The sequence below is a fragment of the Cynocephalus volans genome, chromosome 11 (genome assembly GCF_027409185.1).
Source record: "Cynocephalus volans isolate mCynVol1 chromosome 11, mCynVol1.pri, whole genome shotgun sequence".
Classification (NCBI taxonomy): domain Eukaryota; kingdom Metazoa; phylum Chordata; class Mammalia; order Dermoptera; family Cynocephalidae; genus Cynocephalus; species Cynocephalus volans.
Genome location: NC_084470.1, coordinates 123,240,874 through 123,268,748, shown reverse-complemented (window position 1 = coordinate 123,268,748; position 27,875 = coordinate 123,240,874). Strand labels below are relative to the sequence as shown.

The following is a 27,875-nucleotide window of genomic DNA, read 5'->3' as shown; positions in this document are numbered from 1 at the left end:
GCAAACAGAAAGGACATTGTTGGGGGGGAGGGGGGAGGGAGAAGGGAGGGAGGTGTTGGTGATGGGGAGCAATAATCAGCTACAATGTATATCGACAAAATAAAATTTAAAAAAAAAAAAAAAAAAAAATTTGAAAGCTTTAACAATCTGCTAAATTATTCTCCAAAGTGATTTTACGAGTTTACAACAACTTATTTCCCTTGTTGGGAAACTCACGAAAATTCCACAGGGATCAGAGCATCAAGGCTTTACACGAGGGAGTGTGTATTACCAAGGATCTGTTTTGTGAGAACTATCAAGAGACTGCATGAACAAACCCCTAATCTGTGGGTTCCTCCCCCCACCCCAGTAATCACGTTTCTCCTTCTCTCCAGGTTCATGGACAGAAAGCCGCCTGGGAGGACCCAGTGGAGTGGGTCCGGGACACTCTTCCCTGGCCGTCAGCCCAACAAGACCAGTCAAAGCTGTACCACCTGCCCCCACCCACTGTGGGCCCTCATAGCATTGCCTCACCTCCTGAGGACAGGACAGTCAAAGATAGCACCCCAAGTTCCCTGGACTCAGATCCGCTGGTGAGTAGAAAGAAGTCTAAGGTAAAAGTAAGAATATTACAGAACTGAATTCTTCATACTCTTTCATGCGTACACTGATCAGGGCCTGGGGGGCCAAAGAATATCAGCAAGGCCAGGACCAGGATAAGGCTAGTGAGAATCTCTGAATATCAGAATCCTAGGTTATAAAGATCATATGCCTGGGACTTAGCTTAAGTTAAATAATAACACATCCCAGCAAGAAGTATTCTAGCAGACCCAAGTCTCAGGCAGGTCCCATGTAGGGATATCAACCAGAGAAGTAGAACAATCAGACACATTAGTGCTCTCCCTACTTCCACCTCTCCTCTGATATTACTTTGAAAACTGCTTAGCTAAGTGGACTTCACAGAACCCTTGCAGAAAGCAGGCTGAGGGCTGGCAGGTTAGCTCAGTTGGTTAGAGCAGGGTGCTATAACACTGAGGTGAAGGGTTCAGATCCCCAGTCTGGCCAGCTGCCAAAAAAAAAATGGAAAAGAAAGCAAGCTGAAACAAGTTACAAACTGGGGGGAAGGATTTGCATGCATGTAGCCAAAAGAAGATTGATATCTACCATATATAAAACTTCCCAACAGAAGAATGGACAAAGAATATGAACAGGCATTTGACTAGAGGAAATGCAAATGGCCAATAAAAACTTAAAAAGATCCTCAACCTTTCTAACATTGGGGGAGGTGCAAATTAAAACAAGGAGATACCGGACTTCTGGTCAAGATGGCGGAATAGACGGTCCCCAGCGTCACTCTCTCCCACAAATCAACCAATTTACAACTATAAAAATGTAACATCAGCCAAGCTGGGGCCACTGGAGCTCAGGGGAAGAGGAGGAGAGACCTACGGAGTTCATGAAGGCGGGAGGAGCCACAATGAGAGAAAGAAAAAACTGCTCTCAGCGTTTTGGGCCGTGGTCTCTTTAATGCTGTAGCACATGGAGCAGGCAGAAGCTGCAGCTGTGCCCTTTAGATGGAGTTACTTGGAGGTGGAAGGTGAGAAGAGGACTTTGATGGTCCCCAGGACAGCAACACCACTAACAGGGTTCCCATGGACCCATGCAGGAGCGAGGAGCCAGAACAGCTGAAAAAGGGGAGCCACTCAGTGGCCAGTGAGTCATCGCGAGGGACTGGCACAGGGCCCGTCCCATGGGAACTGTGTGGAGCACGGGCAGTGGGGGAGACGGGCCCACCGGGCCCACCAGGGGAACACTGGGGCACAGCAAGCACAGCTGACCTGCCACCCAGTCAGCACAGGACCACTCAGAGGAGACTGGTCGGGAATGCAGAATTGCATGGGGTGCAGTTTGATGAAAAAACTCAGGCCCAGATCAAAGTTTCTACACAACCCAGGTACACCAAGTCTCTGGAGAGCCAGAAGTACCTATAAGGTCAACCATTAAACCCTGAGCTTCACAAAAAGCCTTCCCTAGGGAAACAGCAGCAAAGTAGCAATTTACCTCAACCACACAGCTCAAGTACTGGTTCCCACAGGAAGTTCCCCCATTTTAGTAGTAAGCAAAGGACAAAAACTTAGTTCTGGCCCAGGCACACCATGAATGCCTTGGGGCCCACCAGGGGACATGAGGTATGGAGCCAGGGGCAGGACCCCTGCCCACAACCACTCATACCACCAGCACCTCAGGGCCCCACGTGGGAACCCAAGAATTGGAGCCAAGGACCAGACCCCACTCCCACATATAGACACACCACGAATGCTTAGGGGCTCACCCGGGGACCCAGGGCTAGCAGCCAGGGACCGAAACCCCTTCCCACAACCAGGCACACCACGCCAGCACCTCGGGGCCCACCTGGGGACCCAAGGCCATGAGGCACAGAGAAGGGGACCAAACCTCCCCCCCCCACCACCAGGCACACCTCGCCAGCACCTCAGGCCCCAACTGGGGACCCAGGCAATGTAGAAGGGGACCGGACCCCCCTCCCACAACCAGACTTACCACGCCAGCACCTTGGGGCCTGCCAGGGGACCCGGGGCATGGAGGAGCAGACTGGACCTCCCTCCCACAACCAGGGTCACCATGCCAGCACCTCAGGCCTATCTAGGGACCCAGGATAAGGAGTTGGGACTGGACCCACCCTCCCACAACCAGGCACACCGCACCAGTGCCTCGGGGCCTGCGCTGGGACCCGGGGCATGGAGAAGGGGACAGGATCCCCCTCCCACAGCCAGGCACACCATGCCAGCACCTCGGGGCCTGCCCTGGGACCCAGGTTAAGGAGGTGGGGACTGGACCCCCCCCTCCCACAACCAGGCACACCGTGCCAGCACCTCAGGACCCACTCGGGGACCTGGGGCATGGAACCGGGGATCGGACACTCTCCACAACCAGGCACACTGCCAGCACCACGGAGCAGACCAAAAACATCTCCTCCATGTGGGTGGTCCACCACAGCCACCATGATAACCATGGCTGCCGTGAAGGCGGCTAGATGCCACAACCACCATGCAGATGGTCCACCAGCCACTGGAGTGAGTTGACACAAAGAGAGTCACCAGCAGAGATAAAGAAAGGAGGAGGATGTCTGTCTCCACAGAGCCCATTTCATAGTGACAGAAGAGACATCTGCTGTATGATAGTATCACACCTCTCAGCATTGGACAGATCATTTGGGCAGCAAATCAACAGAGTAACCATTATTCTTTCAAAGGGAGAGAAGAAATCTAGGGTGATTAGAGGGGGGAAGGGGAGAGGAAGGGGGATGGGGCGGGATTGGACAAGGGGCATAAAGAATAATTACTAGTGATATTGATTTGATCAACATATCTCCATGTTGAACCCCCAAAATATGTATAATCAATTTTGATTCAATAAAAATTTTTTTAAAAAACAAGGAGATACCACTTCACATTGGCAAAAATAGTGTGTGTAGAAGCCCAGCATTCATGCTCTGCTGGTGCAAGTGTTCCTTGGTAAAACCATTTTGGTGAATAATTTGGCAGATTGTATTTAAACTTAATACATGCACATATCTTATGACCTTGCAATTTTATATTTCAGGTATAAAATTCTTCCTATTTAGTCATGATACATTTTATTTAAGTTCTGACTTTTTTGAAAACAAATGTTATCTGTGTAAAAATAATAATCATGTAGATAGAAGAGAAGATGGAAGGCATATTCAGTAGAGAACTAACCAGGCTTACTGAGCTGTAATGGAGGGTCCCAGTCTTTAAGTATGAAAGGGGAAAAGTAGGTCAAGAGAAGGCAGTGAATACACTGAGATGTTTAGACTTGACACAAAGCAATAGGATTTGTGAGCTGGGGAGAGACAGATTAATAGTAACACTGAGTCTAGCAGTTGGGTTGTGATCTATTAGAAGAGGAAATTATCAGAGACAGAGACATTCTTACATTTCTCACGTTCCTCCCAGCATTAGCTGGTATGTATGGGCTTCTGTCCTCTCCTGGAGTACAAGCACCTTGCAGACAGAAGTGGTCTTGCTCTAAGGTATTCCGTCACACATCACAGCATGGCGCCTTGTATAGCAGAGATATTCCCAAGTGACTGTTACACATTACATGCTTACACACAGGGCTGAAGCAATCATCCCTGATTTTTAATGAACTCTTAATCATTTACCAACTAAGGATCAGATCTATGATCTAGATATTTTTTGTTTCCCTTCTGTGGGAAAGACCCAAAGTCCCATCTCTCACTAATCCATCTTTTGGCTCCTCTTTAGATGGCCATGCTGCTGAAACTTCAAGAAGCTGCCAACTACATTGAGTCTCCAGATCGAGAAACCATCCTGGACCCCAACCTCCAGGCAACACTCTGAGGGTCCAGCAGTCACTGTCGCCCCAGGACAGTGACAGCAGAGTGCTGGCATCAGCTACGTTAGCTCCTCCTCTCCCCTCTCTTCTTTCAGAGCACTTGGCTCTCCAGCCCCAGAAGGAGAACAGGAGAGAGGAGGAGGTGAAAGAGAAGGGACGGGTTCTTGGTGCTGCACCTTTGAGAACTTCCTAGTAAGGACTGGTGGGGTGGAGTTTGGGAGCTTGTGTCCCTAAAATACATTTTCTGGCCTCTTTCCGTGACTTTGGGGAAAAGAAGATCCTGGGTCTTTTCCTTGTTTCAATTACAAACTCATGGGAGTTCTGGAGAAGAGTTCAGAAGATGTCAGAAAACTGCAACAGTTCCTAAACTGATTCTCACAATCGACTCTGAGAGAGACAGTCATGTGTGGGGAAATCTGAGGGAGGCAGGAAGCTCCCCAGATTTTCTTGCAGACCCTTCCCACTTTTGTCACCACTGCCAACAACTCTTCCCCCAGAGATCTGGCTGAAGCCCAGAAAAAGAAGCATGTGGTTTAAAAAATGTCTAACTCAATCTTTAAATGGTAAAAGAAAAAACAATGGAAAAGATGAAGCTGGAGAGAGGGAAACCAGTTGCCAAGGTAGAAAGAGAGCTGCCCGCTCCTGCCCTCTGGATGACATAGGGGACATTGACAAGACGTCTGCCAATCTAAGAAGTCGCCAAACCACAAAAATAACATTATGGCCTTTAGAGAAAGATGACTAGATCTATCTTTCTACCTTTTAATTTAACAAAGCACGAGAGCCAATAAACCCTACTTTTTTAATTTTTAATTTTTATTTTCCATTTTGTTTCTGGGTTTTTTCCAATTTACCTATCTCTTTTTCTTTCTTTTTTCTTTTTTTTTTTTTTTTTCTTTTTTTCCTTTTCTTTTTTCCATTTCCTCACAAGTCCATGAGATGCTTGGGTTGCTTTCCCAGGGGCTAGTTTGGCTTTTCCAAGTGGGTTTTCTTTGGAGAATCTGATGCTATCTAATTGACACCAGCTAGATACCTGCTATCCTACTACTTTTGGCATCCTTGAGACTTATATTTAGACATGCACTGGTTCAGAAGTAGTGAGAGATGAGGAACCCAGTTCCCTTGACTTTTGAAAAAGCACACGTTCTGACTGGAAGCTCGGCTTGCCAGCCTCTGGCATGAGAGGATATAGCCCCATCTTGATAGAAGATCTACTCTGAGCTTCATCATGGACTGGAGGAAAACAAGGGAATTGGAAATATTCCTCTCTCTTTGGCCTGTTTGGCCCCTTAGTGCACTATTCTTATGGTAGGCATTTTGCCTGACTGAGCCCAAATTCCCTAGCTGGTCCTTACTATTTTTTTTTTTTTTTTTGACAGGAGAATATTCACTTATAAGAGGCTGGATATCCATATGAGATACTCCCAATCAGAATATAAGGCTCAAGGAATTGGATTTGGTGGCCAATATCAGCCTTCTAAAGGGATCCCACCTTTTGCAGAAGTTGCCCCTTTTCTATTGCCCTGAAGGTCTGGCAGTTTGTGTTCCTTCATTTGATAAGTGCTTACTGAGTACTTATTGTGGACCAATCACTAAGTTTAAGAAGAAAAAAAACAGACAAGAATTGGGTCATTGAGTTCACAGTCTAGAAGGAATTGTTAACCTCCATTAAGTGCTCACCCCTTACTATCTAGACCTTCAAGATCATCTAAGAAATACAGCTGAAACCCAAGGAGCCAGCTAGAAAGAAGCCTTTGATTAGATGTCCAATACATTGGGGACAGAAGATCTTGGATCAATTAAGATGGAGCCAAAAGAACTATGGAGTCTTTCTTGTCTGGGATGGGCAGTCTACTTCCTGCCATTTCTGAAAGCCCCTGTGGGTCCAGATTCCCAGCTGAGCTGCCTGGTAGGCTGAAGTTTCAGGGCTCTGCAGATCAGGGATATGTGATGAGTCTTGGCTTAAGTGTTTGCTCTTTAGATTCCTAAGTAGCACAGGAATTTATCAGAATCTATAGGCATACCATCTTGGATCATTCCATTCCACCCAACCAAGGAGTAGATACATCTGAATCTTCATATCAGAATATTCTCATTTAGGTCCACGAAATCATCCAGATTGCCCCCAACAAAGTTTCTGCATTCACCTGGTAGCTCACAGGGATGACAGGGTCCTTTATGCTGAAGACTATTACTGCTATTGCTGCTAATTCCATGAGCTGCGAAGATCCCCAACCAATTCAGCTGTAAAATATGCAATTCTGTGGTGGGAAGAAGCTGTTTGTCCAAGGATGGTGCTGAACTCACTGCCTTAAGGTCTCTGCTGTGCAGAATGAGGAGGCTCCAGAGCTGGTTGTTCTAACTTAAAAGGAAGGGAAGACCAAAAGGGCCTACTTGGGACCTAGGCCCCTCTGAACCCTCCTAAGCTCCAGTCCTGTGGCAAGGCTCAGACTTTTAATAACATCTTAATCTAATGGTTGAGCCCTTAACTCTCTATTTTCTGGTGCTGCCCAGCCAGTGCCTTCTATCATGGATGTTACTGGCTACTTAAGAAAAAGGAGAGGGGAGAACCCCTTCTTCCATTCCAACTGCCTCAGACCCTAAAGGGATTCTTGTCTCTCTGGTAACCATGGATACCACCATGAATTTTATCTGGATCCTCAGCAGGTTGATTCTGGTGGCCTCTCACACTACACTATTTCTGGGATTCACCACCCTCTACTCTCAGTCAACTGCTGCATTTAGCCCAGGTCTCCAATTGCTTTCCTCCAGAATGTGTGTTCCCATCTAGTGAGGTGGGGTTGAAGCCTCAGCTTTCCTCTGGAGCTCAGGACCCGTTTACAGTTGTACATCGGGGCCCCTCACTGTGGGGGTCGATCATCTCATAAAGGAATCATGGGTCTGTGGCAGCCGCAGAAGGTTGAGCCTCCTCTGGTGCTATAACCCCTTGGGATGCTCGTCCAGACTTCTCTGAAGCAGAAAATCTGAGCTCCCTCCTCACTGCCCTAGAATTAATGGCAAGGAGCAAATCCACAGGCCTCTCTCCTACCTACACACCTGCTTCTTAGTTGAAACTACTGGGATCCCTCAAAATGAAAAAACTGGGTCCCCTAGCTAAATTCTCAACAACCAGGCACCTTCAGAAGAATCCAGCTTGTCTAATACTGGAATTTGTGCTGTTCCCTTCCTCTCCAGCTCTCCAACTCCATCACTCACCAAAGTTGGCTAGTAAATGACATGGTTCAGTACCCAACATCAACCGATGGGGTGAGCCACAGCTCTACAAGAGGTTCCTCAGCAGAGTCCTCTCATTTCTGGATGAAGAAGACCAACCAGTTTTGTCCAATGCATTTATTTCTCAGTCCCTGCCTAGGCACTAAAAATAAAATACTAGGTAATTGGAGGCTAATATGGGACCTGATGTCTGTGTGTGTGTGCGCGTGCGTGTGTGTGTGTGTGCGTGTGGGTGTATCTCACACACACAAAGGAGCAGTTTGCTGTTGCTGTTTCCTATCTTCTGAGGCTTCATGGAGTATTTTTTAAAAACCTAATGCTTTGGGGCAGCTCTACGGTGCTTATCTCTGTCTTTGTGTAAGTCCTTATACCAACGTCTTTTTTATGTAGTCAAACCATTGGGAAGGTAGATGCTGGCAGGGAAGAAGAATTTGCTAAAAATCATGGAGAAACCCTACAGTGAAGTCCTTATTGGTTGGTATACTATGTTTTGGTCTTCAATTACCAACCTTCCCACTAAGCTACCCATACTCCTTAAGGACTTAGGACAAAATCATGATTTTTTTTTCTTTTCATTTCTTGCCGTTTGGTTTTCTGGTTTGCAAGACTCGAAGTGGACTTTAATCTCACTATCTCTTCACTTCTAGCTCCCTGAGACACAAGGGTCACATGTTTCAGAGGGAAACCCTTTTACAGTGGTCTGGGAAGCCACTCCATTTCCTGTAGTATTCCAAAAAAGAAGAGAGAAGTGGTAGCCTGATGTTGCTTCATCACCTGGGGTGGCACCATATAAACACTGTATATAGGAGAAATTTGCCTGACCGAACGAGACTCAGTCCTACAGACCAGGATCAAGGAGATACCTACATGAGACCAAGACCTTAAGGGTTCTTTATTGCAAGGTGTTTGGGAGGGAAAGTTGTCCTAATCACATTTCACACAGGGCTCAGGTGCTGGAGTAACCCAGATCACCAAATGCAGCTCCTCATCATACTTGATATTTTCTTTCCTTCATCCTGGCCATTAGCTAAGCTGAAGCTAGGGAGTAGACTCCTTAAGCCAACCCTCATGATGGGATGAAAAAATGTGCTTTTGTAGAGGGCTTATTAATGGAGAGAGATATACCAAGGGAATACTGAAATACCCTTATGATGACTGTAATAACAACTCATGAGTTCTAGTTTATAGCTCCAGTGAGGCCATATGTAATAAAATGGTCTTAGGGGCACAGTCCCCAAAAGGCCAAAGCCTGACGATACTGCCCTTTATAATGGAATGAGCCTTATATTCATGATTCCTCAACCTGATCAGAGAGATATGGGGCCACCAGTTTGGCTCCGTCCACTGCCCAAGGTGCATGTTTGTGTGTCTGCTCAGCCTAGCCCTGGAAGCAAGCACTGCCAGCCATAGATCCTGGGAAAGGTGGAAGTAAACTGCAAGGTGCTATAGCCTTGAAGTGAGGAAACCAATTGAAATTTGGAAGCTTCAGGGAGACCAAGACAGTTGAATATTAAGCCGATGTATACTGGGTCCTTCCAGTTAGATGTTTCGGCCATTTTTCTAAATGATTATTCCATGGAGAATTTTTCTATGACAAGGGTGCTCATGAAAGTAAATCAGCCCCTAGTTCTGGATTCAACCCTTTCATTTCTTAGAGTGGTGGTTCTCAAAGTGTGGTTCCAGACCAGCAGCATCAGCAGTATCTGGGAAGTTGTTAGAAATGAAATTCTCAGACCCCATTCCAAATCTACTAAATCAGAAACTCTAGGGATAGGACCCAGCAATGTGTGTTTTAACAAATCTTCTGGTGATTTTGATGCATGGTAGAGTTTAAGATTCAACAGTTTTAAAAGGAAAGTCCTTAAAAGTATTGAAGTCCCCACACTGAGGGGCTTTAGGACCAAAAATAAGGTCCTGGGTTATAATTCAAACCTTAACATTAATTTCAGTCACCTTTCTCATGCTTTCTTATGTTTTTGTATTTCCTCTTATTTTATTTGATTATTATTTTTTTTTTTTAAAGATGACCGGTAAGGGGATCTTAACACGATCAGCCAGTGAGCGAACCGGCCATCCCTATTAGGATCCGAACCCATGGCCTTGGTGTTATCAGCACCGAGTGAGCCACGGGCCGGCCCATTGTATTTCATTTTATTTTAACAAAAAAAGTATGTGTGCATTTGCGCACAAGTTAGGGGACTTTTTTGCATCTTTCCTAGTTGAATTCAACCTTCAGAGAAAAATCTCACATCTCTGAAATTTCTACCTGGCAAACTGAAGGGGCTTCAACTGAAGAAATTTCTGCTGGATTATTAGCGTCTATTCTGAGTCTTTTTCTGATTATATAATAGGATGGGAAAAATCAAAAAATCTAATTTGTATTTCCATGGCAATGTGTTCTCCCAGCAATGTCCCTCTCTCTTAAATGGCACTGCTGGGTCTGAGAACCTGGCCAGAATCTCTTTCTCCAAGGCAGCTAACAACTGTAGGGCTCCAGTATCCCACGGAGGCCCCTTATCCATGCTCGGTTCAGCTCACAGGAGAAAGCTCTGCCTGATGAAGACACAGTACTAGGCACCAAAGTCCCTGGGGTCATCCTTTCTCTTCCCCACACCAAGACCAGGATACAGAACTACTCAGCCAAGGTTACAGAATAAAATCCTTTTTTAAAAAAATCTGAAAGGAGCTTCCATGCTTAGGTCAGCTGGTGCAGCCATGGGGGAGATGTGGCTGTTTAGAACTGGTTCTGTTTTAGGTTTGTCTGTTTCCCCTGTGAGAGAACTTTTGCATAGAGCACAAAGAATCATACAGTACTAGGTCTCCTGAGCTCTGGAATTAAGCATTTGGAGGAAGGACTAGAGCCTGGGGAAGGCGAGTGTAAAATAATTGCACTAAAATTACCCCATCAGTCCCCAGAAGGCTGACAATGGGTCCTTTGGATCTTCTGTGGGGTCATCCTGCTTCCCTGCCATTTCTCTAAGACTGAAGATAATAAGATAATAAGGCAAGAGCTCCCATATCGCAGCCAGTCTCTGGGCTACTGCTGTGCAGTGGCCTCACTTCCTAATTTTTGTTTCGTTTTGTTTTGTTTTTTTGGACAAAACAACTTTTTAAAAAAATGAATTCCTACCCCTGCTAGCTTCCTTTCCTTCCGCCCACCCCATCCTGTTTTAGGCAGCACTGTTTATGTGATGGAGTCTGTGTTTCTCAAATGCATGGTGTTCCTCAGGTGGAGAGTGGGCAGGAATTTTTGCAACACTTTTTTTAATTTATTGGGTGCAAAACCCCAAACCAAGATACGTGTGTGTCTGTGTGTTTATGTTTTTTCTCATTTGATCCTCCCCTCTTTCAACCTACTCCCTTTTATATCTTATGTAGAGAAAGCAGAATTGAATCTGGAAAGCAAACAGTTGTATATAGTTGCGGTAACAATCATGAAGAGAGCTGGACTGTCCCCTCAGTAATTCATTTTAAATAAGAAATTGGTCGAAAATTAAATTAATGCCACGGCCAGCTGAAGAGGCCTTCCTCTATCACCGCAGAGGTCCCCCTCATCTGGTCCCTCTGTCCATCAAGGCATGTCTCCTCCCAGAAGGATTCATCTGTTCGATGCCATTACGTTTCAATAAAGTTATCTCCTGTATTGTCCACTGGTTCTATCTAGCTCCCTCTCTGCCTGGTTTCTGTCTCCATTTATCGTGTAGCCCAGTCCTTGATCTGGAATGCAAGATAGCTTGTGGTCATTTGCCTAATCTAGAAGTAAAATCCCCAAATCCTAAGCAAAGTCTCTTGACACCTTTGGTTGGGGAGGGGGTACCCCTGCTTGCACATTGTGGACATAATATCATTCGCCAGAACTCCAAACACTCAGCCTAAATGTTAAGGCTCTTGAGTCCTCCATCTGCTCCTATGATGTTTGAAAACATACCATCCTCTGTACTTTCCTAAATTCTCTTCTTGAGCTAAAAGCAAATTAACCTTTAAGAAAAGAAGCTGTCCTAATGGAGTTCAGCTTCCCCTGACCACTGGAAGAAGGAACATAAGTCTTACTATTCCCCATTGTGGACTGCAGGGTCCAAGAAGCCATCTTTTCGCTAGGAAATTGTGGTAATACAACCCACCTCTGCTCTCAACATGGGAGGTGACAAATGTGTTTAGAGTGCTCTTCAAAATAAATTGAGAAAGCATTCTTTTGGAAGAGTCCTCAGATGAGGTGACTTAACCCCCGATTGTTATCAGTCTCGTATCCACACTGTTAGAACTGACCTAGGAATTGCTCACTGGTTTCTTTTGCCACTTAGGAATGAACCCACTTGGGAAAGGTTCTGGGAAGCCATTTCTAAGACACTAAACTTGAACGTTTACTGAAAAATACCTGTTCATGTTTGCTCTAGAACCTCCCACTTCAACAACATATCCCATTCCATCCCTTCTGCCACTGTATGCTTGCCACTCTGCTCTGCATTTTGAACCCCTTGCTCTAAACCTCTCCACCTGTCCCACTACTTAGGAGTGTCTTTATGCCTTGGGCCATTTCCTATGACCAGCCCCTGATAACCATATCAAACTATTCCTGTTCTCCCACCCCTTAAATGTCCAGCCATAATTTCACTGGGTGAAAAAAAGATGTACACATTCTCAGCTAATAAGATCCATTCCTAAAAGTTACATAAAGAACTCACTCTGGAGAAAATACCCTTTCGCACGCAGGTGCTCTCCCCTGCCCGGCCACTTTGCAGTTTTGAGGTTGGGTTCATGTACACCGGAAAAACAAGGGACTTAGTCCTTTCTAAGGTGACCAGTCCCCATTGCCCAATTCGCTTGTTTCTTCCCCCCCATCTTTGAATTCCTGAGAGTAAGAGATGAAGAGTCACTTGAGCCAGCGTTTTTTCCAGTGTTTGGGGGGAAACAGGTTGGTTTAAAATAGCGGCTATTTCTGACCCAGACCCCTCTCCAGCCCTCTACATCCATTCCCTCTCCACCTCCTCTCTCCTAACACAGTGTCTTATACCTGAAAGATCCATGAATCCAAAGCCATGTATCATGTCCTTATTCCAAATGAGATTGCTAACTTACTGTGCGACTCTAGGAAAGCCCCCTAACCTCTCTGGTGCTGTTTTCACATAAATCCTAAGGGATCTTTGCCAAGAAAGGAGCACTTTCCGTTCAGGCGGTAGGAGGCGCTGTGTCTGGAGGCTTAGACCTATTCCCTGCCCCCGCCCGCTCCCGCTCGTGTCTGGTGCGCAGGCGCGGCTTCGCGGATTGGCCGCGCTCGGGAGCCGTCATTCGGTGGCGGGTCCCGGCCTCGGGGCTGGCGCGCTAAGGGGAGAAAAGATGGCGGCAGCGGCGGCAGCTGGTGCGGCCTCTGGGCTGCCGGGTCCAGTGGCACAAGGATTGAAGGAGGCGTTGGTGGATACACTCACCGGGATCCTGTCCCCAGTGCAGGAGGTGCGAGCCGCCGCCGAGGAACAGATTAAGGTGCTGGAGGTGACGGAGGGTGAGTGAGGCGGGACCGTCACGAGGATGGCTCGTACCTGGGCTGGCGGCACAATCCACTGACCGCCCCTCCGGACCGGCAGGGGCCATAGAGAGCCGGAGCCAGTGGGGGTCTGGACGCCGAGGAGGTGGGTGGGAAGCGAGAGGCTGATGTCGCTGGTGGCTGTGAAAGTCCCAGAGAAGGGGAGGCGCGCCTGAAAGAGAGGGTCGGGGGGAGGTGGATCCTCCGGGGAGGGCGAGGGTGGAGGCTTGAAAACATAGATGGAGTCTGGGATCTGCAGAGGAGAGACGGAGCTCGACTTGGTGCTGCCGGAGGAAGTCGCGCGGCCTGGGAAGTGTTTGGGGGTTAGCAGCAGGGTCTTTCGCTGTTCTCTTCTGCAGCTCGGTTGTGCTGGTGTGAGAGTAGGGGAGCTATCAGTGGCAGTGCTTCGAGAGGGCAGGGCCTGGAGAAGGTGGATATCAAAGCTTAGTGGGTGTCATCTCGCAAGTTTCTGCCTCTCGGTTTTAAACCTCACTGGTTGGTTGTACTCTTTATGTTTTCCCAGAAATTAAATTAAATGCATATGCAACTGTTTCACCGTCCTAAGCGTACTCCCCATTTATTTTCAAAAATAATTTGCAATTATTAAACACCTCTGTGTGCATTTCTGTCGGGAGAAACTGGTCATCCTTTGTTTTTGATTCTTTGTCACCATCCTCCTATTATGTGCTTTAAAGGCGTGGAGAAGAAAATAAACTATTGGTTTGAGATTTTTCTGTCAATTTCTCGTGGAGTGGGCCTTCCACCAGGTCCAGGGTAACCACTTTACAAAGAACCATTTGATCCTGAAACAGGAGGAGGGAAGATCTTCTTGTTCTCCTTGTAAGAAGTATATGTGGTCAGAGCTTCACTGGAACTCCAAACCCTCAGAACCCCCTAGCTCGACAGCATGCTTCCACTGCTGCTTAAAGACCTCTTCGGAGACATGGGGAATTTTCCATGGTCTGACCAATCACAGCGAAAACCTTGATTTAACTGCCCTACCAGACTTATTTTCATTGAAAAGGATTTCGGACAAATCTTCTTTAAACTTAGTTTTATAGTCTCCCACAATATGAAAGAGCTGTTGAAAAATTCTCTTCTGTTGAAAATATCTTCAGATTTGGGATCTGACAAGTGAAGGACCATTTTGAAGGCCCAGTGGTAAATTGTCATTTTTTCATAAAATATTAGACTTTATAAGAGGAGGAACCACTGGGCAGGAGAAAGCTGACTGGTGAGGTGCTGTTGGGCATGCTGTGAGGGGTAGGGAAAGGCTTCTTGATACGGTGCCCTGATATGGGTGGTTCAGGAGTAAGGCATATGAGTCACAGGCTTAGGATGTGGCTATAGGGTTGTATCGAGTCTCTGGAGTTGAGTGCAGTGCTTAAGACCCTTTGGAGGCTGTTTGTGTCTTTAAAATAGTCTGGCTTCTTATGTTTACCCAAAAAAGTATAGAGATTGACCCTCTTGCGTACCTGTTTTTAGGTGGAGGATATAGTTCATTCATCAGGTTCAGTATCCTCCGCTCCTTTCCTCCTCTTGTGGCCTTTAACAAGTTATCTTTGCCATTGGGTCCAGAGTACCTCTCTTCTTATATTTTGTCTGAATCTCTCACATATTTTTTGAATATGGTCTAATAGTTTCTTCTCTACCAGTCATAGCTCTTCTTTACATGAAAATATAGCATGTGGCTTCCTAGCCAGGGTTTAGCTAAGTATCCGGCCTGAGGAAACTGGCAGGATGGTGCTCCTGCTGTTAGAAGGCCCTGTGGGCCAAGCTGAGGAGCCGTTTTTGCAAATGAATGAACAAATTATTTTCTACTCCTTTGTAGTTACTTCACATTTTAATGTTTTTGTTTTTGTAATTTTTTTGCATCTGGCCAGTATAATGGGATCCAAACCCTTGGATCTTGATGTTATAGCACCATGCTGTAACCACCTGAGCTAACCAGCCAGCCTATGTTGCTTCACATTTTAGTTTTACTCTAGTAGAAGGGACCTTGTTTTCTCATCCTAGGAAATACTCTTCCTTAAAACTTGAGGTTAATGAAAAATCTGGGAGTTGGTATCTATTATTTGTGTTCTGGTAATCTTTTGATCCTTTTTTGATTCCTTAGGGCCCAGGATCAGGTGACAATCATATCTAGTCCCTCTGTCCTCTCAAATAACTACACTGTCTTTGTGAGCTATTTATTATTCCCTCACATAGGAGACTGGTCCCACCTGGTTATGATTAACTGGTCTGTTCCCTTTGCCACTTTCCTTAGCTGCCAGGTAATGACTTCTAGTCTTGAAGATTATGCGGAAAAATCTCTAATTTCTGGGGGAAAGGCACAGGTCAATTGACAAGAGAGGTTGACGTGCTCTGACCAAATTGTACCATAGATGGGATTTTGAGAAGTAATTATCTTAGAAAATAGAGATTGCTGGAACCCAAAGTACATCCTGATCATTTGGTTTTTGCCAGCTGATATTTTCTGAGAAATAATTTGCCTATAATTATCACACTTTTCAGAATGGGTGCCTATTCTCTTAAGCCAAGGAAGTGTGTATATGTGAGAGATCCACCTGACTTATACAGAGTATTAATCTGAAAAGTATCAAGATAGATTGCTTCATCAGCCTGGTGTCCTGGAATGATTTTCTAGAGCCCCTGTGTTTGCCATTTTCCCTAGTCTGTTGGAATCTGGGGGAAACCCTGCAAACCTCTCTAAATAAAGCCTTTTTAACAGGGTTAGAGGAGATCATGCCAGTACCCACCTTCTTCAGACAGTACTCCCATCCTGAATTGAGAAGTACATTACTTGAAAGTTGGAAGTTCCTTTGCTACATAGTATTCAGCAGATAATTGTTACCCTTTTGTTTTTCTTATGAGGTTTGAGATTTTTAGATAAGCAGAGTTTGCGGGAATTTAGCTCTTCCTGAATAGGGTAAAAATAAAAAGAATTTCAATTCATTAGAGCATATTTTAAGCATTTTATAAACATAGTACTGTGATTAAAAAGACTGGAAGGTTGTGAACTGCCAAATATCTCTTACATCAAAGTCTAATATTCTATACTCTCCTTCATCAACTCATTTTTTGTCTGACTTTATGGTAAGATCATGACTTTTGAGAATATCAGCTCTTTATTTTTGAAGTATTTATATTCTGCTTTTTTATATCTTAGAATGAAATTCTTTCCTTCTTTCTTCTTTCTCTACTTTCCTCTAAGAATAGCATCACTAAAGTGGTAGAAGGAGCTGCTTTCATTCACGCACTTTAATTCTCCAGGCCAACATAGCACAGACTTTCTTACATAACTTAGATTTAGACCCTAGGTCATTTTCTTATTTTAATTATTTCTTTTTTGTCTAGTAGAAATGAAGACATCTCCCCCATCATTTACCCTAGACTTAGTCTTTTCTGTCTTATTGCCAGCAGATATGTCATAGAGAATACATTTTTTTCTTTCCTTCTACCACCATTATGTTGAACTGGGGATAGGGGTAATTGTCTCTCCCTCACCTTTCCTGGCTTTCAGATGCTGTCCAGATATCTGTGTTGATTTTCCTATCTTAGATACCTAGAGAGATGATCCTGTTGGCTGGAAGTTTGCTTTCTGGTTCTCATGGGCACTTTTCTGGCTCTCTTGCAGTATAGCGTAAGCACTGTCCACCTGCGAAGGGCGCCCCTCAAGGATCCAGACGCACTCCTGGGCATGTGGCGGGCACTGAGCCGAGCGGAAGGCGGCCACGCTCGGAAAAAGGCCAGTGGTGGAGTTTTCTTTTTCCTTTTAGCTGTGGTTTTGTGGTGCTTACCAACCCCTATGAGAAATAGGGGGCTTCTCCAGAGCTCTACTCAAAACTCCGTCCTTCTCCAATCAATCACTGTTCATAGTTCTTCCTTCTAGTTGACTGTCAAAGCACTGCCAAGTCTTATCTCTCTCTAGTAGATCCTTACAGTACCATGTATTTCTTAACCGATCTTTTATCCTTCGTGCTCTCCTTTGGATTTTCCTTCTAAGCCAAGTTTTAGATAGATAATGTTTTTGCCATGTGGGGTGAAAGAAGAGGAGGGATAGCAAGAGGATAACAGACTAAAAGACTAGAGAATGAGACTGCAGAATGAAGGAGAACAAAGGATTTCTTTTTTCTTTTTCTTTGATTTATTTATTTATTTATTTATTTATTTATTTTAGTAATAGAGCAAAATATTTCTTAGAAAGGAAGCTAGAGGATACCATTTTGGATTGGAATAAAGGCATAAGTGAGAACCTAGAGTCAGAGTGAAAATCAGGAATAACAAAATGGGTCTGTCCTTACTTAATCTTGGTAAAAGGAACCAGAGAAATTTCCTAACAAGAGTGGCTTTAGAAAGCCAACTTTATATAGCCTTCTTGGGAGTGTTCCCCTTTGGCTTAATTTCATAGATCGAGTCTTAATTTAATCTTAATTGGTCCTTTCCAAGCAAAACAAAATAAAGTAGCTGTGAATATCTGTGTCTCTTATACTTTCTCTGCCTTAATCATCCCAAAGTAAGTTATTCAGCTGTTCTTTCTTATATTTTCTAAAGAAATCATATTAAAGACACCAGTCGGTAAAACTAGACATCCCCTAACACACACATACACAAAAGTACTTTTTTTTTTTAACAGGTATACTTAGTTGTATTCCTTCAAAAAATATCACTCTGTTAAGGGAAAGTTTGTAAATGGGATTTTTACTACTTAACAAAAATCAGCAATGAATAGGAACAACTATGTTGATCAGATTTAAAGCAATGCAGAGAACTTCAGGATTTTTTTCTGGCTTTTCCTTCTTTACCTTAGCTTTATAGCACAGAGTTCACCATTAGTACCATACCACCACTATCACTCCTTGGAAATAATTCTTCATACTTGTATAGCTTTTAAGTAAATTAAAATTTTATAGGTATGAACACTTCTATGGTGACTGATCCCCTGTATGTGGTCTGGACAGAATGGATTGGGTTTAATAAAATAATAATTTATATTTTCCCTCTTATACCCCTCTATAACCTAATGTAAATTAGTTCTTTGTCTTTGAATTTTTAGGGTTTCCAAACCAAAGCTGATCATGTGGTTGCTATTTTTGAAACTCTGAGAGCCCATAGAGAAGAAAATCTATTCTTTTCATCATTCTATTTTAAAATTTGTCTTTAGTTAACAGTGATGATATTCTTTGAAGGTTTTCTTCCCTGTTAAGGCCTTTGAGTGGATATTTGTGTTAATAAGCTTTGCAGCTTCTTCTTTCATATGTGAAGGAAATAAACTTTCAGAGAAAATCTACGTTAAAATACTTGTGTAGGTACAGATTCCTGGTTGACTTAGGTTTCTGGCCCCCGTGTAAGTTTTAATTTTCTTTTGATCTCTTATTCTCACTATTCCTTACAATCTCAGTGATGTGCTGAAGTGAGGTGGTTAGTGTAATTTGGGGTGTGATCTTTGATAGGTTGTCAGACATGATGAATTTTATGATTGCATTATAGTGAAGAGCTCCCAGCTATTATGATCATCACCAGAGTACTACCTTCTCCTCACACAGATATGGAAAGAATATATTTATGCTAAGCTTTTCTCTGAAAAGATTAGACTTGAAGTTCTCTGGTTGATGAGATAGGATCCCCAAACTGTGGCAGGACCTATATGTAAAGTTTGCCTGGACTTCATATTCTAATGACTCTTCTGATTGGCGCCAGTGTGGACTGATGGAAAATGCATGGTTCCTTTTTGCTTCTGTGAGCCTCAGTAATACCCAACAACTGTAAGAGTAACAGTGCTTTCCTAGGAAGGATATTGTTTAGATTTGTTTAAGCTTCATAGTCTCAAGTTTCAAACCCTTCTCAAAAAGTCTCATTTTATTTTTCAGTATCTTTTTCCCACTGTATGATTGGAGATTTTGTTCATTTTGATCTCATTTTAGTTTGTCCCTATAATGATGATCCAAAAAGTGTGCTCTTGCCAAGAGCATTAAAAACCCACATCATAGTGGCCCATGCAAAAATTATTTAAATAGTGCCTTAAAATAAAATACTGTATGTCCCAGGTAATTTATGAAAATGCTTGTAGATCATTCTGAAGGAAGGCACTAGGGCACACCAGAATTGGTTCACTGTGTCCAGGGAAGCCAAGCCTGGATGGGCAGTAACATTCTAAGCAGACTTGAAGCCACGAAGTCAGCATCTATTAATTATCACACTAAATATCTGAACGCAAAGGAAATGTGGGCGCCCTTACTAGTGCTCTTTTTCCTTTTCCTTCTTTAAATAGATTTCACATGTGCATTTTAGAGTGCTTTTTTTCAGGGCTGTGCAGTTAGCTCAGTTGATTAGAGCCATGGTATTGATAACACCAAGGTCCAGCATTTGATTCCTGTACCAGCCATCCGCCAAAAATAAATACAGTGCTTTTTTCCATTAAACTTGAACATTGGTACCCAAGAGATTTTCCTAAATTATATTTGACTTATCTGTTGTTTTAGAGTCAGTTCTGAAAGTTGACTCCCATATCTTTGAGTTGTAGACACCTTTTATTTCTTCTGTTCTTATAAATGGGTTTTATAGACTTAACTAGAGTCTGAACTAGCCAAACTAATCTTAGAAAGTAGAACGGATTTCAATATATGTAGTGGAAATTCTGCAGGTATCAAGTGTTTACTTGTGATTTAATCATTTAATAAATGTTTTAGAAATAATGTGGCTTCTTTTGTAGTGGTCTTACAAAAAATTCCCTTCTTTCCTGAGGGGAAGAAATGATAGCTGCCATAGGAATGTATCAAAAACTGCAGCTTAAAATAAGTGCATAATAGGAATGAGTTAAGAATCTAAGAATTCAGTAAAATAGCAGGGCATAAAATACAAAAATCAACAGCTTTTATATATACAAACAGTAAAAGGTTTACAAACAGTAAAAGGTTTACAAACAGTAAAAGGTTTACAAACAGTAAAAGGTTAGAGGACATAACGGTTTAAAAAAAATAAAGCCAGTTACAATAGCAACAAAAAAAGATTTATTACTTAGCAATAAAAGTAATAGGAAGTGTGCAAGAACCTATTAGAAGAAAGTTTTTAAACAGTCCTTAAAGACTTAAAATTAGAGTTAAAATTAGACAAATGGAAAGACAAACACTGTCATTAGATAGGACAACTCCGTATTGTAGATGAGCTAGACAAGTTGATTCTAAAGTTCATGTAGAAGAACAACCGTGAAAGAACAGCCCCAGAAACACCAAAAAAGGAAAGCTACAATGGGGGACTAGTACTACCAGACATATGAACATTATATAAAGCCTCTATAATTAAAACAAACAGTGTGGCACTGGCACACAAATAGAAAACATAGCTATGGAATAGAATAGGAAATCCAGAAATAGACACAAGTGCCTATGGAAATTTAGCATAGATAAAGGTAGTATCTCAAATCACTAGGGGTAAAGATGGACTTTTTAATAAACAGTGCTAGAACAACTGCATAGCCATTTGGAATTAGCTACAGATGGACTAAGAATTTAAATGTAAAAAAATGAAACCATGCAAGTACTAAAGGAAAACATGGGTGAATCTCTCATTAACCTAGGCATAGAGAAAGACTTTCTAAATATGAATTCAGAGGCAGTAAAAGAAAAGATTGGTACATTTGACTACATAAAATATTTTTTGCAATTTGCATGGCAAAAAAATACCGCGTAACTCAAAAGAAAACTGACAAATTGGGAGAAATTTTTTTCCCCACAATATATACCACAGACAAAAGGATAATCTCCTTAACATATAAAGAACTCTTCAAACTTGAGAAACAAAGGATCAAAGCCCCAGTAGAAAAATGGGCAGGGGGTGGACAGTTCTCCCTGCCCCCCTCAAAAAAGAAAAGACATTAAAACTGCACTCAAATATACCAAAAAAGGTTTAAACTCACTTGTGATTATAGAAATACAAGCTAAAACAGCATTAAAATACCATTTCTCACCTATCAGACTGACAGAAATTTTAAAGTGTAACACATTTTTTGTCAAGACTGTGGAGAAACATGTTGCTTCTGGGAATACAAATTGGTACAGTTCTTCTGGAGAGGAATTCGACCACACCCAACAACGCTTACCTCTTGACCCACAATCCCACTTCTGAGAATCTGCCCTGAAGATATTCTTTGAACAATGTAAAAATACATATGTACAATGTTATTCACTACAACATTGTTTATGAAAGCAAAATAATCTGACTCCCATTATGGGAGAGTGGTTGAATAAAGTACGGTATGTCTGCAGAATGGTATGTTATGCAGCTGTAAAAAAGAATGAGGAATCTCCATTAACTGATTTGGAGTGATTCCCAGGATATATTGTTAACTGGAAAAAAAAAAAGTGCAAAACAGTATAATATACTCTTCATGTAAACAAGAAGGGGATGTAAGAAAAAACCATGTATCTGCTCATTTGTGCGAAAGAAATACAGGAAAGATAAACCAGAAACTGATCAGTTACCTACCACATGGAGTGGGTGGAGAAGGACTGGAAAGAAGGGAATAATGAAAACAAATTAATGAGGATGAGGAAGGAGCAGTGCTTCTTGGAATACGCCTTTTTGTATAGTTTTGACTCTGAGAATCATAGTAATGTTTTACATGCCCCCAAAATGATTAAATAATGAAAAGGAAACAGTGTGGGGGAGAACTCAAATTGGAATACAAGTAGCAACAAATGAACCTAACCGTATTACAAATGAATAACATAAATATTAGGTGATGAGGAAATAAAGAACTAACCTGACTGCGTAACTTTGGAAAATAATATTTGACTGTATACTGTAGGCTAAAGTCAAAAAGAGCTATACATAAAAACTGTACTTCAGTTAATATGTTTTTCACAAGAGTATGGGTTAATAGTTCTGTAATTACTTTATATGTATCCTAAGATTGTACGAATTAGTAAATTTATTGTAGATGATAAGAGCCAGGTTTGTTACTGTCAGAGAAAGAATTTATAAGGGCTGATCTGTGGCTCACTTGGGAGAGAGTGGTGCTGGTAACACCAAGGCCACAGGTTCGTATCCCTACATAGGGATAGCCGGTTAGCTCACTTGGGAGAGCGTGGCGCTGACAACACCAAGTCAAGGGTTAAGATCCCCTTACCAGTCATCTTTTAAAAAGAAAGAAAGAAAGAAAGAAAGAATTTATAAATAAGAGGGAAGAGTAGAATGAATCTTGAGGTATTGGATTGGCATCTGAGGTATCTGTATGATAGGTAGATAGACAGACAGACATTTCGGTGTAATGTATTTATTTCCTAATTCTGTTCTCTGAGAGTCTAGGAATAATGACACCCTAGTAGCTATGAGCATACTTAGTGCCCAGATCTTGATTCCTAACTATAATTCTCCATTAAAAGGCACCAGGGCTCCTTGGAGAAGTTGATTTCAGGGTTTGAGTTGAGAACATACAAGATGAGCCCAGAACATCTTGTAATATCAGAAAATAAGGAAGTTCGAAAAAGGATGGGGACATGTAGAAGTACACGAGAGCCAATCAGAGGAGTTTTCAGTGGCCAAAACTGGAACAATTTGAGCAACAAAATAATGATAGTATTGAATTAAAACCCATAGAATAAAATTATACTCATAAATAAATAAAGGAGAAGGGATAGTTCTTCCTTACAAAAGAATTCCAATTAATAAAGGAAGAGAATAAAGGAAAAACAAAATCACTGTTAGACAAACAACACAGTAATAATTGTGGCAGGCAGCATCCACAGATGGATGCTAAAATCAGTGGGTGAGAATTCAAAGAGAAACAGGGTAGTAGCATAATCTCAAAGTATATCTCCCAAGATTATCTTTTACAAAGGGAAAAACGGTACCTTTGCAGTGGAAAAACCGGGTAGACATGACCCTGCCAAGTGATCGAGGTTAATGTTACCAATAATAAAATTTATCAACACTATGTACTCCCAGATATGATATACTAAGAAGGACACAACATCACTTTCTAGTATTCTTGCCAAAAATATGTAACTTCAATCTAATCATGTGGAAACTTCAGGCAAATCCAAATTGAGACACATTCTACAAAATAACTGATTAGCACTCATCAAAAGTGTTCTGGTCATAAAAGACAAGGAAAGAATGAGGAGCTGTCACACTTTGGAGGAAACTAAGGAGACGTGACAACCGTTGGATCCTTAAACAGAAAAAGGACATTTTAAAATATGGACATAGATCATTTTCAGTAGTTTTTAACCTGGTTACTTGGACAGGTTTTGAAGATGAAACATTGTATTAAAGTTGTTTAAACTTTCTTAATACTAAGTTTTCCTATTGCATAAATACCCTTTGAATGGCTATTCCAGTGGAATCCAGTTATGATAGAACTCTACATGGAAAACAACATTTGTTACATAGATAGAAAAGCCAAACAATGTACTAGTGATGGCAATAAAAATAATAACAAAATAACTGACTTTTTTAACTATGTGGCAGACATTGTTCTAAGCACCTTACATGCATTATATTATTCAGTTCTCATAGGATTGCTTGATGTACAGCTACCATTACTCTTTTTTTTTTTTGGCGACAGTCAGTATAGGGATGCAAACCCTTGACCATGGTGTTACCAGCACCACACTTTAACCAGGTGAACTAATAGGCCAGCCGTAGATATGATTAGTCTTAATTTATAGATGAGAAAACTGAGGTTTAGAAAGGATAAGTAACTTGCCTAAGGACAGATGTGGTAGCTTCAGGATTTGAACCTAAACTTGCCCAAATCTAGAATCCGTTATCTTAACCACTGTAACTATTGCTTCCTCTAAATGGGAGTGATGAAGCTTTTGTAACCTGAGTACCTACCAAAAGCAAGCAAGTGTGGAAAGCTGCTGTTCACTCTGTAGCACAGTACTGTCGAATGGAAATATATGTCACATGTGAAATTTTAAATTTTCTTGTATTAAAAAGGTAAAAAGAAACAAAATTTATTTTAATACTGCATTTAACCTGATTTATGCAAAATATTATTTCTACATGTAACCAATATAAAAATTGAGATATTTTACTTTTTTTTCATACTGAGTTTGAAATCTGGTGTATATTTTACATTTATAGCCATCTCGGTTCTCACTAGCAACATTTCAGATGCTCAGTTGTCATTGTAATCAGTGGCTACTGTATTGGGTAATGCAGCCCTGCAGTGCAAGATGTGAAAATTATGATGCATCTTGGTCTTACATTCTTCTTCCTCTTTTCACAAATAAATATTTCATAGTTGACTCTTTTGCAAATGTAAATTAGATCTAAATGTTAATTTGGAAGTAAGAATTGTTTACAGCCTCCCAACATGCAGTCCAAGATTGCCATTTATATTGCTTATTGGAAATTGTTCATTTGCAACACTTGTATATTTAGGACTAAGCCTGTTGAAGCTATAATTTTCTTAGACTTAATTATCCCATATCTGGTTATATATATCTGGGCAACTCTAAAATCTCACCTTTTAAGTTTTCCTTGGGGTTAGATAGTCACAGTTCTCAATTAGTTGCTATATTCATTGTTCTAAGAGGAAGGTGTTCCCATCTTGGAAGGGAAGATGGCTGGAAGATGCTGTGCGATGATTGGATAAAATGAGAGGGTGGGAAATGTTCCTTGTAAGAAGCCATGCCCTGCAGGCCTTCTTGTTTCTCTTATTTGGAGGAATTAATCTTAGCAATTATCAGCACTTTCAGAAGCATTGGATCAAGTTCCTTTCTAAAATCATTTTTGCTGGCATCAGGGTTAGAGCTCAGTAAATTGCTATGGCTTTCTTGGATGCTCTTAGACTCACAGTAAAATTTTCTCTTTCAGAATTTGGTGTTCACTTGGCAGAGCTGACTGTAGATCCTCAGGGGGCACTAGCAATCCGTCAGGTAAGTCCAAACTAACCCAATTTATAAGTAATTTCTCTTTTCTTGATAATGAAACTTTCTTATGGGGAAGAAAAAGAATAAGACCAAGTTATAAATATCTTAGGATTTTGTGCCAGATTTAGGTATACTTCAAATGTATCAGGCCATGTGTGAAAAAGTCTTTTTCTTGCTCTACTTGGCTTATTCTCCTCAACAGCTGGCATCAGTCATCTTGAAGCAGTATGTGGAGACTCACTGGTGTGCTCAATCAGAGAAGTTTAGGCCTCCTGAAACTACAGAAAGGGTAAGGACAGTTACTTGATTGGTCTACCTGCAGAGATTTGAGGGGCCATCTTAAGAGATTAGGCAATCAACATTCTTTGACAGCATGGAACAATCAAAAGACTAGGCAGAAAAGTAGGTTGGAGGCTGGCATTATGGGTACCATGCTGTAGATAAAAGAGCTTGAGTATCAGGCTGGCCTTTGTTCAAATTCCAGTTCTGCCTTTTACAAGCTGTAAGTTCGTTGGGAATGTATTTAACTCCTAAGCCTCAGTTTCCTAAATCTCTAAAATTAGAATTAAAATACTAAGTTCAAAGAGATTGAGAGTTGGCTGGCCAGTTAGCTCATTTGGTTAGAGCACAGCCTTGAAACACCAAGGTCAAGGATTTGGATCCCTGTACTGGGCAGCCACAAAAACAAACAAAAAAAGAGTTTGAGAGTTAAATGAAATAATGTTTCTTTTTTTTTTTTGGAAATAATGTTTCTAATTAGAGTGCTATGCAACCATCCTGGGTCCCCAAGAAATTTTGAGGTATAGGTATGGAAATGTTCTGTATCTGTGCTGTTTAATATGATAGTTACTAGCTACATGTGACTTTTGAACACTTAAAACGTGGCTAGTGCAACTGAGGAACTGAATTTTTAATTTATTTAATTTTATTTTTGATTTAGATGACCGTGTGTAGCTAGTGGCTACTGTAACGACAGATTAAAGTTTAGAGATCACAGATGAACTCTCTGAATGAATTATTTGTCAAGTTTATATATAGGAGGTTTCTGTAGATATGCAGTATCTTGTATATATTGTTTTCCCACCACATTACAAACTGAACTGGGCTGTGCCAGTCACCTGATCTAATGGCAGGTGGACTTTTCTCCTCTACAGGCAAAAATTGTTATCCGGGAGCTATTGCCCAATGGGTTGAGAGAATCAATAAGCAAAGTGCGCTCCAGTGTGGCCTATGCAGTGTCAGCCATTGCCCACTGGGACTGGCCTGAAGCCTGGCCCCAACTCTTCAACCTGCTCATGGAGATGTTGGTGAGCGGAGACTTAAATGCCGTCCATGGAGCCATGCGTGTGCTGACAGGTACCAGAAGCCTTTTCCCTGGTATTGGTACTTGGATCCCAAGTGATAGGAGTACTTTCAAAAAGCTATGTGATTAGAGTGTCTCAGACCAGCAGGAATTGCTGTTAATTACTCCTTTCTCCTAGTTTTTATCTCCACATCTACCCTCCAGCTCCATTGACTTTTTCCAGGGAATTAAGTTGATATAGTACTACTTCTATTATCAAACCTTACCACTTAAGGATACAGTAATGGCATAGTGATTAAGTATTCAGATTTTGCATTAATATTCTGTCTTCACCTTGACCCTTCACGTAGCTTCTTTGAGCCTGAGTTTCCTTGTACAGTTCTTCCTTGGTATCTGAGGGGGATAGGTTCCAGAACCCCTGCAGATACCAAAATCCATAGATGCTCAAGGTCCCTTATGTGAAATGGCATAGTATTTGCATATAACGTATGCACATCCTCCTGTATACTTTAAATCATCTCTAGATTACTTATAATACCTAATGCAATGTAAATGCTATATAAATAGTTGTTACACTATCTTGCTTTTTTTATCTGTATTATTTTTTATTGTTGTACACAAGATGATAATAGTGTCCACTTCAAAGAAGCTTTTGGTAGTTTAAACGAGCTAATTTTTGTAGTGTTTAGCACAATAATTGACATGTGGCAAGCACTCAGTAAATTTTAGACGTTATGATTACCATGATTATATTATTTTTCCACTTAGTTCAACCAAGGGAGAGTCAAGAATAGTCAAGTGAAATTTCTATAGAAATAAAAGAAAAAAGATAAAAACAGCATAGCTATATAATCCTGACCTTCATTTAACCAATGAAGAGAACATATAGACTTCAGTGTCTTTTCTTTCTTTCTGTTCTAAGAAGTTGATTAAAGTACTTCAACTTTTAGTCCAAGGAGATTTGGTGGGTATCTCTTCTAATCCTGATTAATCTACTAGTCCCTCCCAGAGCCTGCTTTCATATGTCCTTAGGTTTGGCCTGAGTTTCCCTGTCCTTTGCAGGGTCTGCCATGTTTTCTGTCACCTAGATGAAGTCACTATTTTGTTTTACCTTCAAGAAATCCTTACCTGGACTGTAACCATCTTGTACTGATCTTTTAGTAATCATCTTTCTCCTTTGTTTATAAAGGTTTGTGGAAGTTTCACCTATATCTTACCTGTTTCTCTATGACTTGCTAGCTTACCTGAAATGTATTCTTACCTTGTTGTGAATGCCACTTCTACTCTTCTTGAATTTCAGTTTACTGAACTTGGCCCAATTTTACTAGTCCATGTGATATTAGTGGTAGATAATATCAATTCTATGTTAGAAGCAAATTCTTCCTCTCCTTTTGTTTTAAAACTTCCTCCTGTCATGCCCCAGCTGCCTTTGTGAACTACCTACTATATTCCTATTGATTGCCTATGATAAAGCTTCTATTTTTAGCTCAGATACAGAAAAGATTTACCAAAAAGAACAAAATGTTTCTTGCTTGGATTTTCACTTCCCTGCTTATTTCCC

General features: G+C 41.7%; 2 protein-coding genes across 5 annotated transcripts in view; both read left to right on the top strand.

Annotated features, from left to right (window-relative positions):
- NAV1 (neuron navigator 1) overlaps positions 1-7,741 on the top strand; it is a 251,002-nt gene extending 243,261 nt beyond the window's left edge. For 2 of the 3 annotated variants that reach the window (XM_063113832.1, XM_063113831.1), the window contains 2 exons: positions 375-572; positions 4,287-5,210. In XM_063113832.1, the coding sequence (XP_062969902.1) occupies positions 375-572; positions 4,287-4,382 (294 nt within the window). In that variant the 3' untranslated portion in view covers positions 4,383-5,210. Of the gene's footprint in view, positions 1-374; positions 573-4,286; positions 5,211-5,756 lie in introns of those variants that run through there. The other variant, XR_010024868.1, reaches the window with a different exon arrangement.
- Positions 7,742-12,922: 5,181 nt separating this feature from the next.
- IPO9 (importin 9) overlaps positions 12,923-27,875 on the top strand; it is a 43,991-nt gene continuing 29,038 nt past the window's right edge. For both annotated transcript variants that reach the window (XM_063113737.1, XM_063113738.1), the window contains exons 1-4: positions 12,923-13,108; positions 24,956-25,017; positions 25,214-25,300; positions 26,166-26,367. In XM_063113737.1, coding sequence (XP_062969807.1) covers positions 12,946-13,108; positions 24,956-25,017; positions 25,214-25,300; positions 26,166-26,367 — 514 coding nt within the window. In that variant the 5' untranslated portion in view covers positions 12,923-12,945. The remainder of the gene's footprint in view (positions 13,109-24,955; positions 25,018-25,213; positions 25,301-26,165; positions 26,368-27,875) is intronic.